Source organism: Lutra lutra, chromosome 1 (assembly GCF_902655055.1).
Source record: "Lutra lutra chromosome 1, mLutLut1.2, whole genome shotgun sequence".
NCBI lineage: Eukaryota > Metazoa > Chordata > Mammalia > Carnivora > Mustelidae > Lutra > Lutra lutra.
The window spans coordinates 97882261-97898789 of NC_062278.1; the positions used below are offsets into that span (position 1 = coordinate 97882261).

At 37.6% G+C, this 16529-nt stretch overlaps 1 protein-coding gene across 1 annotated transcript in view; it reads right to left on the reverse strand.

Annotated features, from left to right (window-relative positions):
• The window catches only part of SPATA16 (spermatogenesis associated 16), a 245971-nt gene that overhangs the window by 84525 nt on the left and 144917 nt on the right, over positions 1–16529 (reverse strand). Inside the window, exon 6 of the mRNA XM_047730665.1 lies at positions 1211–1295. Coding sequence (XP_047586621.1) covers positions 1211–1295 — 85 coding nt within the window. The remainder of the gene's footprint in view (positions 1–1210; positions 1296–16529) is intronic.

The following is a 16529-nucleotide window of genomic DNA, read 5'->3' on the forward strand; positions in this document are numbered from 1 at the left end:
AGTAGGGCTAATATAAACCTTTATTTTTTATAGTTGGTAAACTGAGCTCCAAATATTTAGCTAGAACCATATAAATTATTGAGCATTTTATATGATAAACCTAATCCTTTACTGTCTAATAAAGATAACACATGATATAGAGACAGAAAACTGGGGGCCAAGACATAGTAGTGAAAATATGGGAAAAATCAGGAAGTGTCAAAAGACTATTGGTGATTATTTCTCACTTTCATATTTGTGTTTTATAAGATCTTATTCTAGTTGGTTTGGAAAGTTCATATTAAATTAAATTAAATCAAATCATCTTGAAGTATGAGGGATAAAAGGCCCTACACAGTCTGGAAAGAAGATACAGAGGAGGGTTTTGGCTTTTGTAGTTGATTTTCAAATATTTGAAAAAAATTTCATTTGGAAATGGGTTTCCTTTTGGTCCATGTTGCCCTACTGGGAACCACTGGATAAAGTAGAAATCTACCTTACATGAAGAAAGCAGTTTAATAATTAGCAAATTGGATGTCATTTCTTGGAGTTAAATGTGCTCTTTATTTTGGATCTATTTCAGCAGAAAGTTACTGATAATTTGCTGAGAGCAGACAGGAAATTAATAGATTTGTGTATTGTGAAGGAGATTTGAACCAGCAAATTCTAAATTCTCTTTATAATTCTAAGAAAGTATGACTCTATTCTTGAGATATAATTGACCTTTGATATGACTTCTTGCTGCCATTTTGAATAATAAATGAGAAAAAAGATCTGCAGTTTGTTATTAGTTAGGTGTTCTAAACACTAAATATGCCCCAACAAATACAACCAATCTTTGCATTTTTCCTTTACTATGTAATTGGTATTACTTCCAGTGTATGCTTTTACAGGTCATAGATCAAGAAGAATCTGTGAAAATACAATGTTCATATTTTAAAGGATCATGTCATTATAGCAGTAAGCTTGGGAAAATAGTTCCTGGGATGTCTAAAATTTATATTGGGCTGTAAAACTGAAGTATGGGGCAAGGGTTAACAACCTTGAATTTTGCCCTCAAAATCAGTCACAGAAAATCTGCTTCATTATAAACACATTACTACTGAGTAGTGTCCTTCTAACTGATATGGCCAGAGCTACCTTTTTCAGCAATCTTTTAAGCACCAATCCTTCATTTTGGTTCTAAAAATGAGATGGGCTCCTCCTCCCTAGTTGGGACATCATTTTTTACCTGCCAATACAGTTTGATGAGCTTGCTTATACACTGTTCACTTCCTCCGCAGAGCCAGAACATGTAGTCAGCAATCATGGCACTCCTAAGAACAAGGAAAATTAAAAACAAAACAAAACAAGACAAAACACAAATTTATAGGGCAGAAGTAAAACCGTAACAGGTAGTATATATAAATACTGAGGAAGAAGGTTGTATAATATATAAATTTGACTAGATTAATATTAAGCAAAGCCCAAGCACATTTTAGACTGTAGAAAAGTAGGGTTGTTTTTGTTTTCCATTGTTTTTCTTTTAATCTAAACTAAGACTCTAAGAGAAGCAACCAGCTATTTGTCTTCCAGATGTTTTTTCTGCTTGTACAGTATAAGAATACTTGAAGACTCTGAAGGAATGCATTGTTTTGGTTGCCCCTTATTAAGCTTCAGAGCATTTATAGAGCAACACATATTTTATGGACTCTAAAATGCCTTCAAACCTAGCATAGCATACATAGCTAACTATTGCATTGCTATTTAAGCATATCTCAGACTTTGCCTGAATTAAAGATTATTCACCTCTGATTAAATTGGCCTTCTTAAAAGTAAAAATAAAAAATTTACAATTCAACAAACACTCCCCTCCCCCACTTTCTGTGTTTAATTGAATTGGTTTTTGTATCTAGTATGTACAACCACTGAATTAGTCTTATTAAGCTGAGAGGATATTAAAAACTATTGTGCAATTGATATTAATTCATTGCTTAGCACCCTTTGGAAAAACAGTTTACTTTTATGACTGTTTTGCTAGGCCTCTCTATTTCTTTTCTCCAGAGATTCCAAATCCAATTAAATGTGACTAGAAGTAATTCCAAATTGTCATGTTAGCCAATTAAACATATAATAATCCTGTGTACCTAATCACTAGTACCAAAAGTTTATTTATTTAAGTGGAGCTATCACGGTGTATCCCTGAATGTTTTTCTTATCTTTGCCTGCAGATATGTGTTGTTTCTTGACATCACTGTAAATTGAATTAGGAATTTTCCTTCCCTAAATATAGGTTGTCTAAGGCACAGCAGCTATAAACTTACTATGGTACTCTGTTGGAAGAATGAAAATGTTTAGTTTCTTGCTCAGGATAGACAAAAATTAGGACTTTAAAAAAAATGCCACCATTTGGAGGGTTATTCTGCTCAATATATTTTTTTACACATATGGCATTGGAAAGGAGCTGTCCACTGACATTTCAAAATAAATGACAATAATTTAGGAATACCTAATCTTTTAAGAATGCTTTTATATTTTTCAAAGCCCTAGTTTACTGATAAGATAAAGTGAGCTAGGAAGTCTGATGTTGTATGAATACGTAAGATTTAGGGAAAAAAAGGTTATAAAAATTACAGACAAGAGGGGGCAAAAGTGAGTTTCAAAATTTGCATTTGATAGAAACACTTGGAAAAATTTTCCTCTCATGACTACCTAAAAAGGAAGTCTACTTAGGTACCTGTCACCTAATAGAAATCCATTTAATAAATTCTGAATTTAGGAAATCAATGAAAAATGTAAAAAGTCTCACTCTCAAGACAGCACACACGTATTTATAGAAGTTGGGTACTCTTAGGTGATGACTTGATTTTGCACTCTGATTCCTCCTTCCGTTATCATTGGGCTATGTAGACGTGGCTCAGCAAGCAGTGTTTAATGAGGAGACCAGCCATTAGTTAAACCACGAGTGGGTATGATTTCCTAAAAAGAGTCAGACAGTAAATATTTTAGGCTTTGTGGGCCATGTGGTAACTCTGCCTTATGGAGGGACCTATGGACACTTAAGTGAACACATGAGTGGGGTTATGTTCCATAACTTTATTTCCAAAAATACATGGTACACTGGATTTTGTATAGTTTGCCTAACTCTGTATAAATTAGGAGGTTGAGCAACAGGTGGCAAGCATTGATAAAATTGTCAGTCAAGAGTTAGGCACCAGCTTCTATATATTCTGGCCACAGACTCCCTTAAATATTTCAGTCTACTGTTTCCTTTTTAGGGACATTGTATACAGTGTACTAAGATTACTGTGCAGAGTTCAAGAAGGATCTTTACAATTCTGAAACATGCAAAAACTGTAAAAGATGATCCTGGATGGTAAGCACAGAGGCTTAAGTAAAAACTAAATTGATAGTTTGGATCAACTAGATTGGAATAATTGCTAGGGAAGAGAGATCATGACAGTGGGTTTCTAGAGCTTTCCTACATTTTTAATGCTTTCGGTGATTTAGTTTTGAGTTCACCATTGTAAAATTAGAAGTTATAGTATTTTTATTAATGTTTTCTAAAAGTTGCTCTTACTGTAATGATGTGTTGTCAAATTGCTACATTCTTAAATATGATTTTATTACACCTGGGGGCTCCCGTCTTTTTCCAAAGGAACATATCTTCCAATTTATATTGAAACAAGTGAAGAATTAAGGTTCATTGAAATTTATTACTTGCCCTCAGGGAAGCACAATTTCTATAATAGTAAAAAGATACTAGTATTAAATAACAAAGTATGGTTTCAGAAAGCTACATGTTTGCTAATATATTTTTCATAAGTATAACTTATTCTCTTAATGTTAGAACACAATTCATATTGTAGTTGCTTCAGCCCCATTTTCTTCCCATTGGAAGTGGCAGTTATGTTTTCACCATCCACCTTCCTTTGTCTGGTTCCCTATCATAGCTCTGCCCTACAGCTTAGCCTCTATAAATCAGTATAAAATTCAGTGGAAGAACATGAAAAGAGCATGGAAATAACATTATATCATGCAGTATCTGTGAGGCAGGACACAGGGGTTTCTCATCATGCTGAATTTATAAAGGGCAAGGATAATTAATTAATCAACTCGGAGCATCTACAAGGAGTCAAGTACCTTGTGGGATCCTGGTTCTGGCAGACTCCCCTGATGAACCGAATGTAAACATTAACCATCACTCTTCCTACTTTCCTTTACATATCTCTGTTTACCTTTAGACCAGTCTCCTGGAGGCTAGTCAGTGTGATTCAATGTTGCTCTAATTGTGTTTATTTCATTGTCATTATTCTATTCAACTTACTTTCTCATTAGTCTACTGAATATTGTAGCTCCACTGGACCTGGAGGATCATGTTGGCCAAACCCTTTTATGTGACAGTGGGTGGCTTGGTCTCTGTCCCTTTTGAGCCTTTACTCATGCTAAGCACCAGGTTAAGCATTTTACATAGCATAGTGTGAAATCGATCCACCCACCCATCCACACTTCCGCATCAGATCTCATCCTACCCATGAAACTGCTCCAGTAATTCATTCTCTCTCTCTCATTTCTTTTCTTTTCCCTTTTTCATTTTTTTCCTTTTCTCCTGGAGCTTTTGTACCGGCACACAAAAATGCTGCTGTTTCTGCCATCTTAAAACAAAATATCCCCAAAGCCTCTCGATCTGCTTCCCTTCCAGTAATCATCTTAATTCTTTCCTTCTACACAAAAAATAAACAACAAGCCCACAGAAACTCCTTGAAAAAGCTGCGTGTACTCCTTATCTCTAATTTCTCTCTTCCTGCTCTCTCCTAACTCACTCCGGCAAGGTTCTCATTCTGCTACTTCACTGAAACTGCTATGGTCAATGCTACTAATGGTTTCCTTGCTGCTAAAACAGTGGTTCAATTCTCAGTCTGCATTTTGCATGCACTCTCAGGTGCAAGGGATGCAACTGCTTATCCCTCTTCCAGTGTATACTTTCCACTTGGGATAACAACTCTGTTCTTTCCAGTTTCCCTCTACCTTACTGGTTGGTCTTTTCAGTCTCCTTTTCTGGTATCTTCTCATCTCCCTGGATTTCTACTACAAGGGCACAATGCTTGGACCCCTTCTTTCTCTTTCTATATGCAATCCCTTCGTGATCTCATCAGTTTCGTGGTTTTAAATACGGTCTATGGGTTGACAAGCCTTACATTTATATCCTGGACTTAAATCTCTTTTTGGATCTCGAGACTTGTAGGAATTGTCTTCTTCACATCTCTATGTGGATACCCAATAGGTATTCTAAGCTTAATATTTCTATACCTGAGATTCTAATGCTTTTTATTTTCCCTCCCCCAATCTCTAATAGCCTTCTTCACTCATCCAGTTTCTAAGGCCAAAGAAATTAAAATTAGTGCTCCTGAGCAAGTCACTACTGTGCTTAAAACTGCAAAGGTTTATCTCACTCAGAGTAAAAACTAGTTTTGTATGTACGTATGTATATATGTATGTATGTATGTATGTATGTATTTTTCGGAAATCTCCTACTTTATTTGAATAGGATGCCCAGCCAATTCTCCTAGGATTTCTACTACTTACTAGATAAAAACTAGTTTTTAAAATGGCATTTGAGCCCTCTGTCATCTGGTCTGTGACCTCATTTCCGATTTACTCGGCTCCAGACAAGCTGTCTCCTCTGCTGTTGCTCAAAAGAACAGGTACACTATTGCCTCCGGGATTTTTGCATTTGACAGTTGCTGTTCCAGGGTGTTTTTCTCTAGACAACCCCTGACCTCCTTGTTCATCTACCTTTAGGTCTTTATCAGATATTTTCTCAGTGAGGACTACCCTGACCACATTCTAATACTATCCATACCAAAGCCTAAAATATTTACTCTCTGGATCTTTCCTGGAATACAAACTTCCTGAGGGTTGGAGTTTTGTCTCTTTTATTCACCGCTCTATCCCCACTGCCTAGAACAGTGTTGGTGTGGTACTCACACAATAAATATTTGTTGAACTAATGACCACATGTTCTCTAATTTTTTTAAGTCAAAAAAATTGAATTCTTGTTATAAAAACTGGAGGGCTATAGAGTTACATAGCTTGCTAGGATTCTACTAGAAGGAGTCTGGCCCTGGATTACCTCACTGCTCATATTTAACAATGCTTTTGTTTTGGAGGTGGGTGCAAGAATGCAGTGACAGGGTGGGCTTGCCCAATGTAGAATCCAACATGTAGCTCACAAAAGAGTTTAATAAATGTTAATGGATGCTAATGTAATTTTTACATAACTCAAAGAGAGAAGGTACCAGCAAGTATATTAGCCTATTGTGTTGTATCTAAAATTATTTTCTAATGTGATGCCTTCAGTCATGTGTCAACAACTGTGGTTTCCCTGCAAGCCTACTACATTCTTCTTCCGATATGATACTTGAGTTCATTTTAGAAAAGTATTTCTGAAGACACATTTAATTTACTTAATACATCTGTTAAATGTGAAAGGGTCAAAACCAGGCTTTTAAATATATATGTATCTAAAACAAAAGATTTTTGTGTCATAGCTCAGCTTATTGTGAATCAAATCCCATTCCTACCAAACAGCAAATACACAATGCAAGAATTTGACATGTTATTATTAATAAGGTAGGTACCAATTTTGCTTTTCAAATTAATACCATACAAGGATCACAATGTTTAAGCATTTTCACACCAGGTGATTTTACAGATTGAGTATTTCTAAACAGACCGTTTATGAGGTTTATGAGGTTATGAGGTTTATGAGGTTATGAGAGTATACTACTGGCAGTTCTCAAGACCTATCCCCATATTCACAATCTGTAACATTTCTACTCAGTGTGGCCACTTGGTGGTGTCAAACAATAAGATATGGGTAAACAAAAGAAAATCACAACATACAATCAGCTGTGTGTTCTCCTAGGGCTGACCAGCTAGGACCTTGAAAAGTCATTCGTTCATCACCTTGCCTTTAGGCAGGACCACACTTAAACCTTTCAAATGAGACTGATGAGAATCTATTCTGTTTTAAAGACCTCTGCAGAAGGACATTGCTCTGTTTTCCTCACTGATTCCTTAGCTTCACAGCCATAAATAGTCTTCTGCAGTTTAAGTCTGCTGGTTCAGTTCTAGTCTCCAGGGTTAATGCAACCAAACTAGACCTTATTCTCTGAGTAGCCGTTCTACATATCCTCACAAAAATTTATTAATCTCTCTTCCCCAGGTTAATTAATTAACCCCAGTCGCTTTAATCTTTCTCCATGGGTCCTCCTTGCTTGACATTGGTCAGTTTCATGATTATCTTTTTAACTTGGTTGAGTTCCTCCTTTTCTTTCTCCTACACTCAGAAACTGAGCTCTCTCAAGAGTCTAAGGATAATCTTACGGTGTTTGTATGCAGCCATTTCACTAATGTCATGGTATAGATAATTCTTACAAGTGTGTCTATTAGATAGTTCTAACTAAAGAATCCTTCCCTATTATCAACATACTTAGGAGTTGTTTCCTTTCTCCTATACTGAAAAAAGCTAAAGAACATCTGTATGGGCATGTTGTTAATTTAGATTCATTAATATTGATTAAAGTGTATATTCCTTTTGAATACAAATATACACTAATATTGAATAGATTATAATCCGATCAGGAGGAGAACCAAACCATCAAATCCACTCGAGCAAACACACACACACACACACACACACGAAGCTTCTTTTTGCAGGTCCATGTATTTTCCACACAGCAATCAGCCACAGTGATTTTTAAAAACTATGTAAATATAAAATACCTCAAATAGAATCCAAGCTCCTTCTGTGGTCTACCAATCTTGTAATAGGCTGCCCTTGTTTTCCTCTCCAACACATGTTCTGTCACCCTCTAGTCAAGTGTGGTTTATTCAGTTGCTCAAAGCAAATATGAATTCTCCTGCCTTGGGGCATTTGCATATTAGATGCCTCCCACCTGGAATCTATTCCTTCCATTTTTTGTCTGGCTGCTGCTTCTCAAGATTTGGACCTTTTGGCTTTAGCTTAAACACTGGTGACCATTTCAGTGAGCCCTTCTCTGACCACTCTGTGTAAATAAGTCTGCCTTACCATCCCTCAATCAGAACCTTCTTTTTCTTGCATTAAGTCTCATATTTTGTAATTACTAGTTCGTTTACCTATTACCTTCTTTTCCTAGTATGCCCAGTATGGTGACCACCAGCCATATGTGGCTATTTGTATTTTAAAAGAATTAACATTAAAATTTAAAATCCAATTCTCAGGTACATATGCACATTTCAGGCACTCACTAGCCACACATGGCTAGCGGCTACTATGTTAACTGGCACCGAACATCTCCATCAATAATGGGAGTTTAGTGGCAACACAGCTCTGGACAGTAAGCCACAGTGCCTGCCAGTACAGTGCCTCATACAATACCTGGTAAATAGCAGGTGCCTGTGACGGTTGATTTTATGTGTCAACGTAACTGAGCCACAGGGTGCCCAGATGTTTTGTTGAACATGATGTCTGTGGGAGCGTTTCTGGGTCAAATGTTCAATGAGATGAACATTTGAAAATGTACACTGAGTCAAGCAGATTGTTCTCACTGATGTGGATGTGGCGTATCTGATCCACCGAAGGCCAGAATAGAACAAAAAGGCTGAGTCAGGGAGAATTCCCTTTCTGATTGTTGTTGATTTGGGATGTCAGTATTCTCCTGCCCTTGGACTTGAGCTTGGATTGGAACTTACACCATCAGCTCCCCAGGTTCTCAGGCCTTTGGCTTCAGACTGGAACCAAACTTCTAGCTCTACTGAATCTCTAACTTGCCAAATGACAGATTTTAGTACTTCTTAGGCTCCATAATTGCATGAATCAATTCCATATATTTATACCTCCTATTGGTTCTGTTTCTCTGGAGAACCTTTATTAATACAGTGCTCAATAACTTATATAATAACATGTAATAACAAAATAATAATAACAAACAGTAACAAAAGCAGCTTTTGTTTGCACTTTGCTCTGGTTATCCTTTCCCCCACTCCACTACCCCTAGTCATTTGGTTTTCATCAGGAAACCTTATAGTTTTCATCAGCCCTTATAGTGTTCTCAGTTCACGTATTTCAGGGGTTGATGAGCATTGAAGGAGTTATACTTTGGTCTCTCTACCTTTGGAACAAGTCTGTCTCTGTGCCTAATTGCCTAGTTCTAATAGCTGAGAGTTGCCCCTGACACCAAATCTCTAGCTTTTGCAGACCAAATCTAGTTAATGTGTTTCTGCCTTGACTGCAACTCCAGAATTTTATTATACTGGTTCTAGCTTGATCATGTTTGATCCTGCAAGATGGCCTAGCAGTGGATAATAGTTTTTTTTTTTAAGTTCCCTGCCTGCCTCTAGTCTGGAATTTCAAACATTGCCTGCCTCTAGATTCTCAATTTATAACAACAAAAACCATAATAATAGCATTATTATTACTATTTGTAACAACAACCAGTATTTATAGAGTGCTTACCATACATATAGTAAGTGCTTTTACATCTCATTTAATTCTTGAAACCAAGCTATGAAAGTGAGTTTCTTTAAATTGAGGAGGTTAATTTCCAAAAAGTTGACAGCAGAATCAGGATTCAACCAGATATATTTGTCATCAAATGTTGGTCTCTTAACCATGGTCCTGTACTACTTCCATTCTTTACTGTGCATCTTTTACAAGACTCTATTATCTTTTGTTGGACTTCCCTGATGCTAATTTCTTGCCAACCTGTTGACTACTGCTACACTCTCTAAAAAACCATATTCCTGTGATTAAGTGTCTGTGTGGGGCATGGTTATTATTGCCTAATGCCTGGTCCTCCTCCCCTATTGCCATCTCATGATTGTCTCACGAACAGTCATGCCGTTGTGTTATTTCTGGCTTATTAATCTGATACAGTCAACTTTCCTTTCCTGGCCATGTCAAAAGATGTGTTGTTACTTCTATAGAAAATATATGTCTGGTTGAAAAGGTCTGGATGGATGGAACTCATCTCGGATTATATATGAAGGTTTGATATTGATTTTGATTTTTTTTTTTTTACCCAAATATGGTTACTCAACATTGTCAGCAAATGTTTATTATGTTTATTACAATAGGCAAGGTTGGGAGTCATGGTCACATGGAAATGTATGAAGACATGATACTGACCTTTATGAGATGCCAAATTAACTATTGCTATAACAATATTTGAGAAGCATTAATAAAACATAAGGCAGTTTTATAGCCATAAAGAACAATGCAAATCTTAAGTATGTAATGTTAACTAACAAGTACACAACAGAGAGGGGGGAAATGATTACTCTTGGCTGTAATAGACTGACAGTCCTGAGGCCTGATTATGGTTAGCACTAATTTAAAGTGATGATGAAGAAAAGGGAGGTTTTGTTTTTGTTTTTTGTTTTTATTTTTGTTTTTCAGAGATATATCACATGGAAGGGCTTTGAACATAGAAAGTATAATACAGGATGTGGGGAGAAACAGAGGATCTGTGTAAAAGAAGAAAGACCAGAAAATTATGTTTCAGACAGTTATGGTAGGCCTTGGATTCCAGGCAGATGAATTTTAATTTTTGTCTTATAGATGTTGGGGAACAACTGAAGGATTTTTGGCAGGAAGAATAACATGAAAACTTCTAGTTCAAAAACCTTGGTCATTGCTGGTTTTCTATCTGTGATGGGGGTGGGGAGCATCTTATCCAGCCAAAACATCTCAGACTTACGTTTAGCAGGGACAATGACAGTTTGTGGCCATACTGGAGCATTCCTTGGGTTTCTTCCTTTATATGGGTTTAAAAGCAGTGTCCCTTGATATCTGGACCTACTTAGATTCCAGGATGAAGAAGATGGTCTGAGAAACCAGGGTCCTGATAGGGCCATATGATATAGAAAGGGGGTCTGAGTACATGTTATTATTAGATTCATATTTGCATACTTCATGAATTCTTTCATTCCACAAAGATGGAGATTCTAAGATGAGTATGCTATTTCCTATCATTAGGGTCTAATGGAGATGCAAACGTACACAGATAATTATATCACAATGAGTAAAGTAGAATAATTGATATATACACTAATGCAGTTGAGAGGGTTGTGTTAGGGAGGCAGACCTTGAGGAAATAAAAGCCTGAATCAGCTTAAAATGCTGAACAGGAGTTAGCCAAACAAAGGGAGAGTGAGACTGAGAAGCGCATCCTAGGCATAGTGTACAACTTGAACACAGGTTTGGAAGTTAGAAATAGGAGGAACACCCCAACAGGCTCAGCTTTCTGAGTTTAGAGCAGGCAAAGAAGGCACTGAGAAGGCACAAAGGAGCATGGATTTTAGCCTGTGGATTTTAAACACAGAATGACACAGAAAGTTCTATGGTTTAGAGAGAGAATCTTGGCAACTCTATAAAGGACGCATTTGAGGGTGAGAAGACTGGAGGTGGGAAGTCACTGAAAGAGTTCTGAGAGACAATGAATGAGCTTTAACTAGGCAGCGACAGCAGGCAAAGGGGAAACTGAAATATTGGCACCATTACTTAAGGAAAAGTCAAATGGCAAAGGCAAATGAGAAGGAATTTGCATACTTAAATATGGTGACATTCCAGGCCCTGTGGCGACCTGGTGTCAGACACTAGGGGCTGTTCCCAGAGAGGCATATCCTATTAGTCATGTGAGAAAGAAAAACCTAAAGATGAATTCTTTTCTTTTCCAGATGAATGGAAAGTATCTCATTCTCAAGAAAATCATAAATAATGATAAAACAATAAAGGGCTTGGCTTGAAGCCAGAAGTATAACTGTTGGATAGAGACTGGTATCACAAACCGGTATCAACTTAGGTGATGTTCCGCCCTGACTCCCCGTAAAGCGCTGATGGAGCCCTACAAACCTGAGGAGTTTTCTTGGTGCTCATTCTTGAAGGTTTCCTTCTGGAGCATTTCTCTAGGGAATGTTCCTGCCAGTGAAATGTCTCCCATCTCACCATATCCCAGGTCACTCTCCGAGGACCAAGAATTGAATCCCCATCCTTGGAACATTTCTTCACCAGCAGAGGGCGCCCTCACCTCTTGGTATTTGTGAAAATTCAGAACGGGTTTCTCTAATCTTGAATAGGATTACAAAGTTTTATCCAACTTTTTGCGGGATCAAAGGAAGGGGCAAAATTAGGAAAAAACAAGGCATGTCATCCTGAAAAGGGGCAAAAGCTAGAGAAGAGCCTGGCTATACAAAACCAAGCAATCCTGAATCTAATTTTGCTTTCAGTAGTTCACACCAGCAGTTTCTAAAGCCAATATAAAATGTAAAACAGTTGGAAAAAGGAATATACAGAGCAGAAAATAAATCCATTCACAGCAGAGGAACAGCTTTCAGTAAAAGTGCCCAGAACTAATTCTTGTTAGTCCCAAGAAGAAGGAAAAAGTACAGTCTTAGTGCTTGCAGTTCTCTCTCTCCTTCTCTGCTTGGGTATGAGTCTCAGAATATATAGAGATTATACATTCTGATAGAACATCCTGATTAATTAGCAGATTGTGTAACTGGACTTCAATAAAAAAAAACCACTGCTGCCTATTTCTTCAGAGCCGGAGACCTACAGGTAAAGATGGAGAAAGTGAGCTAAAGAGTGAGTAGCAGGCATGGGCAGATTTCAGGATGGTAGAGTGGTTTTTGGGGACTTGTAATTAATTTTCCAATTGAAACAAAGTATAAATACTCTCTGGTGAGGTTTCCAAGGCAGCCTACAGACACCCATTTAAACCAGTTTACTGAAATTATATATATATATATATTTATTTATTTTATTTATTTATTTTTTATTTATTTGTCAGGGGCAGAGGGAGAGAGAGCGAGCGAGCACAGGCAGACAGAGAGGCAGGCAGAGGCAGAGGGAGAAGCAGATTCCCTGCTGAGCAAGGAGCCCGATGTGGGACTCGATCCCAGGACACTGGGATCATGACCTGAGCCGAAGGCAGCCGCTTAACCAACTGAGCCACCCAGGCGTCCCTGAAATGATATATATTTAAGTTATGCAATGTTTTACTAATAAAATAAAACAGCAGTGTTTTACTAATAAGACCAAATAAAAGAGTAAAGTAACAATACACCTGAATTTTTAAATTTTTTTTTTTTTTAGATTTTAAAGATTTTATTGATTCATTTGAGGGAAAGAGCACAAGCAGGGAAGGCAGCAGAGGGAGAAGGAGAGGCAGATTCCCTGCTGAGCAGGATCATGACCTGAGCCCAAGGCAGTTGCTTAACTGACTGAGCCACCCAGGTGCCCCAATACATCTGAATTTTTAACTGAATAGGAGTAGGTTTCATTTTCAGTGTTTCTCAATAGTGGTCACTCTTGGCAATTTTAGGTGGTTCCATTTTGTGTTGTGTGGATCTGTCCTGGGCTCTGCTGGAGGGTCAGCATCTCCAGGCACCCTATTGTACATGTCAATACCAATTGCCAGTTACTTCGACAAACCAAAACATACTCACCCACTTCCCATGACAAAGAGGGTCTGAAAACCACTCAGAGAGGGTTATTGAAATTCTGGAAGGGAATCATAGGTACTTAGGTTGATGGGACAGATTTTGAAGTGTTTGTTTTTTTTTTTTAGATTGAATTTTACTTGCTTCATAATATTTCTTAGCTGAGATCATATTATCAAGAGCATCTTCCTTATCTGTCTTGAGCAGGATAACAAAAAAGACAAGCCAGAAGACTGCTGGAAGTTTCTGTTTGGTTAAAAATTCAGGTGTATTAAATCATTTTACTCTTTTGTTTGCTTTTATTGTATTAGTAAAACTTTACAGAACTGTTAAATGTACATTATTTTAGTAAGCTGTAGTTTAAATGGGTGTCTGTAGGCTGCCTTGAAAGCCTTACCACAGTATCTGTATACTTTGGTTCTAATGAAAAATGGATTCCAATGTTGGAAGAGTATGTATATCTTAGAAAAGTTCCCTGAGGTGTAGTAATCGAAGCACCAAGTAGGGATCCCGAAAGAAAAGTTAAGGTGGGGGGAATATTGTTTGCATGATCCTATGTAAAGGCTGAACCCAGGCTATAGAGCCAGGTCTCTTACTCTTTTGTAACTTGCCTGACCTTATACTTGTTGCTTAATCCTAACAATCTATGGTCCATCTCTAGAACAGAGATTATTTTTTTTTAAAGATTTTATTTTTTTGACAGAGATCACAAGTAGACAGACAGAGAGGAGGAAGCAGGCTCCTCGCCAAGCAGAGAGCCTGATGCGGGGCTCAATCCCAGGATCCCGGGATCACAACCTGAGCCTAAGGCAGAGGCTTTAACCCACTGAGCCACCCAGGTGCCCCGAACGGAGATTATTTTAACAATACCTGCATTCTGGAGTTGTGTATGTGTGTGTGTGCACATAATAATATATGTAAAACAACTGGAAATCTATGAAATAACCTACAAATTTCAGGTTGATACCCTTATTATTATTTTTTAAAGACTTTATTTATTTATTTGACAGACAGAGATCACAGTAGGCAGAGAGGCAGACAGAGAGAGAGAGAGGAGGAAGCAGGCTCCCCGCCGAGCAGAGAACCCAAGGCGGGGCTCCATCCCAGAACCCTGAGATCATGACCTAGAGCCGAAGGCAGAGGCTTAACCCACTGAGCCACCCAGGCGCTCTGATACCCTTATTATTAACATGATTTTTGCCAACCTGAGGGCGAATGTGGGGGGTGGTGAGGGTCAGAAGTTGAGTCAGACGCTCCCACCTCGGGCAAGCTCGGTTCCCTGCTGCAAGGATAGGGGTGGTGTGAGAGAAGGTCAGAATAAACTGGATGTAAGCAGGAAGAGAGGCTCAGGATACCTGGGGAATGTCCTCATAAGAATATGGTTATATTTGTTACAAGGGATACTTGGCACTTAAATGGCTCTTTGAAACAATTTATATGAAGCATTCTCAATTTAATCCAAATAGGAAAATTGCCACAACAAAACACCATCACCACCACCACCACTAACAAAACCTTTTTGTGAAAATTCCATGAAGATCCAATAAAGAGTGTGTTCTCCAAATGTTAACAGCTCACTGGTGGAGGACTGGCTCACTCTTCCAAGATAGCGGAGGGCTATAAAAATAACATGTAAGCATTTGCTGATTTTGTGAGTGATATATATTCGGGGTGGACATTTGGCAAAATTATGTGTTCAGATTTGCTTTTCACACTTTTCTAGACCCCTTTAAATAGTCCATGCCTCTGTTGTGGCATCTCTTTTCTTATTTTCCAATGTAGTCTGTCCATGATCTGGCCAGTAAAGATCCTCAACAGTAAAAACTACCTTCACCTGTTCTCAACTCACCATTACAGGATTCAACTTTTCCCTTTCTCAATATTCCTAAATTCAAGCATATCCATTCTTCTTCTCATCTAGAGATAAACGGGTAACTTGTAAGGCATCAGAAAAGTCCTCTGCCCCAAAAATGTTTCTCAATGACTTGTTGTATCATAAAATGACACTTTGTCTCTTCTTTAGGTTGAAGGATTAAATGGCATTGTGAGTTTATATTTTCTCTGAAGGTGAAGGCACTATCATTCATTAATAACTTGTGAGAAGTTATTTTCATCATATTAATAGAAAGGCAATACAGCACAGGGATTAAGAATGCAGACATGGGAGTTTGATTGCCTTTATTTGAATCCCAGTGCTGTCATTTGCTATCTTTATGACTTTGGACAAGTTTCTTAACCTTTCTGTGCCTCAGTTTCCTTATATTACCATGTTGATAATAATAGTTGTCAATCTGACAGGATTGTCAGAAGGATTAAATGTTCTATTACATGTAATGCACACAGAACAATAGAGTACATGAGGTACTTGGGAAGCACTCAGTAAGTGTTAGCTTGCAAATTATTATTCTGCCCAGGCATTAATACTGATATTTAGGAAAATGAAATACACATTGCTTCATCGAGAAGCTTGTATCCAAACAGACTTGTTTAAGTTGCTTCAAAAGTATATCGATTTTCTAGGTTGATATTAAAGCTCCTTTCTTGAACTTAAAAGACTTATAAAAGCTTGTCACTAATATATGTGGTGTAGTTGTGTGAGCCTACAGTGAGATTGCCACTCTCTTGGTGCAGCCTTCTCGAACCCTTAATACTTAAATCTTCTTGTAGTTCACCCTGTCATACATTTTGCTTGTAAGCCTTCCATTAGAGCCCTTTAACTGTCCCTTGTTGATTAGTTATTGGTTTTCTTTAAAAGCATCTCTGATATAGTACAGTTTTGTGGAGGGCAGGGATCATGTCTCATTCATCATTATGAATTCACCAGAAATTTGCACATTGTAGGCACTTGTTACATGATTATGTAACAAATAATGAATGAATAGTTGAAAGATCCATAAGGGCAGAGTTTTTTGAAGGTTCATTCATTGCTGTATCCACAAGCATTTAAAACAGCAATTGTCCAATAGTAGGTCATCAATAAAAATTTGCTGATAGATAATCTGCTTAAGTGAAAGATGGCACAGATGTGCTGTTGAAGTTAAAATAAGATTCTGTATATGAACCCAAATTTTCTACTGAATTAA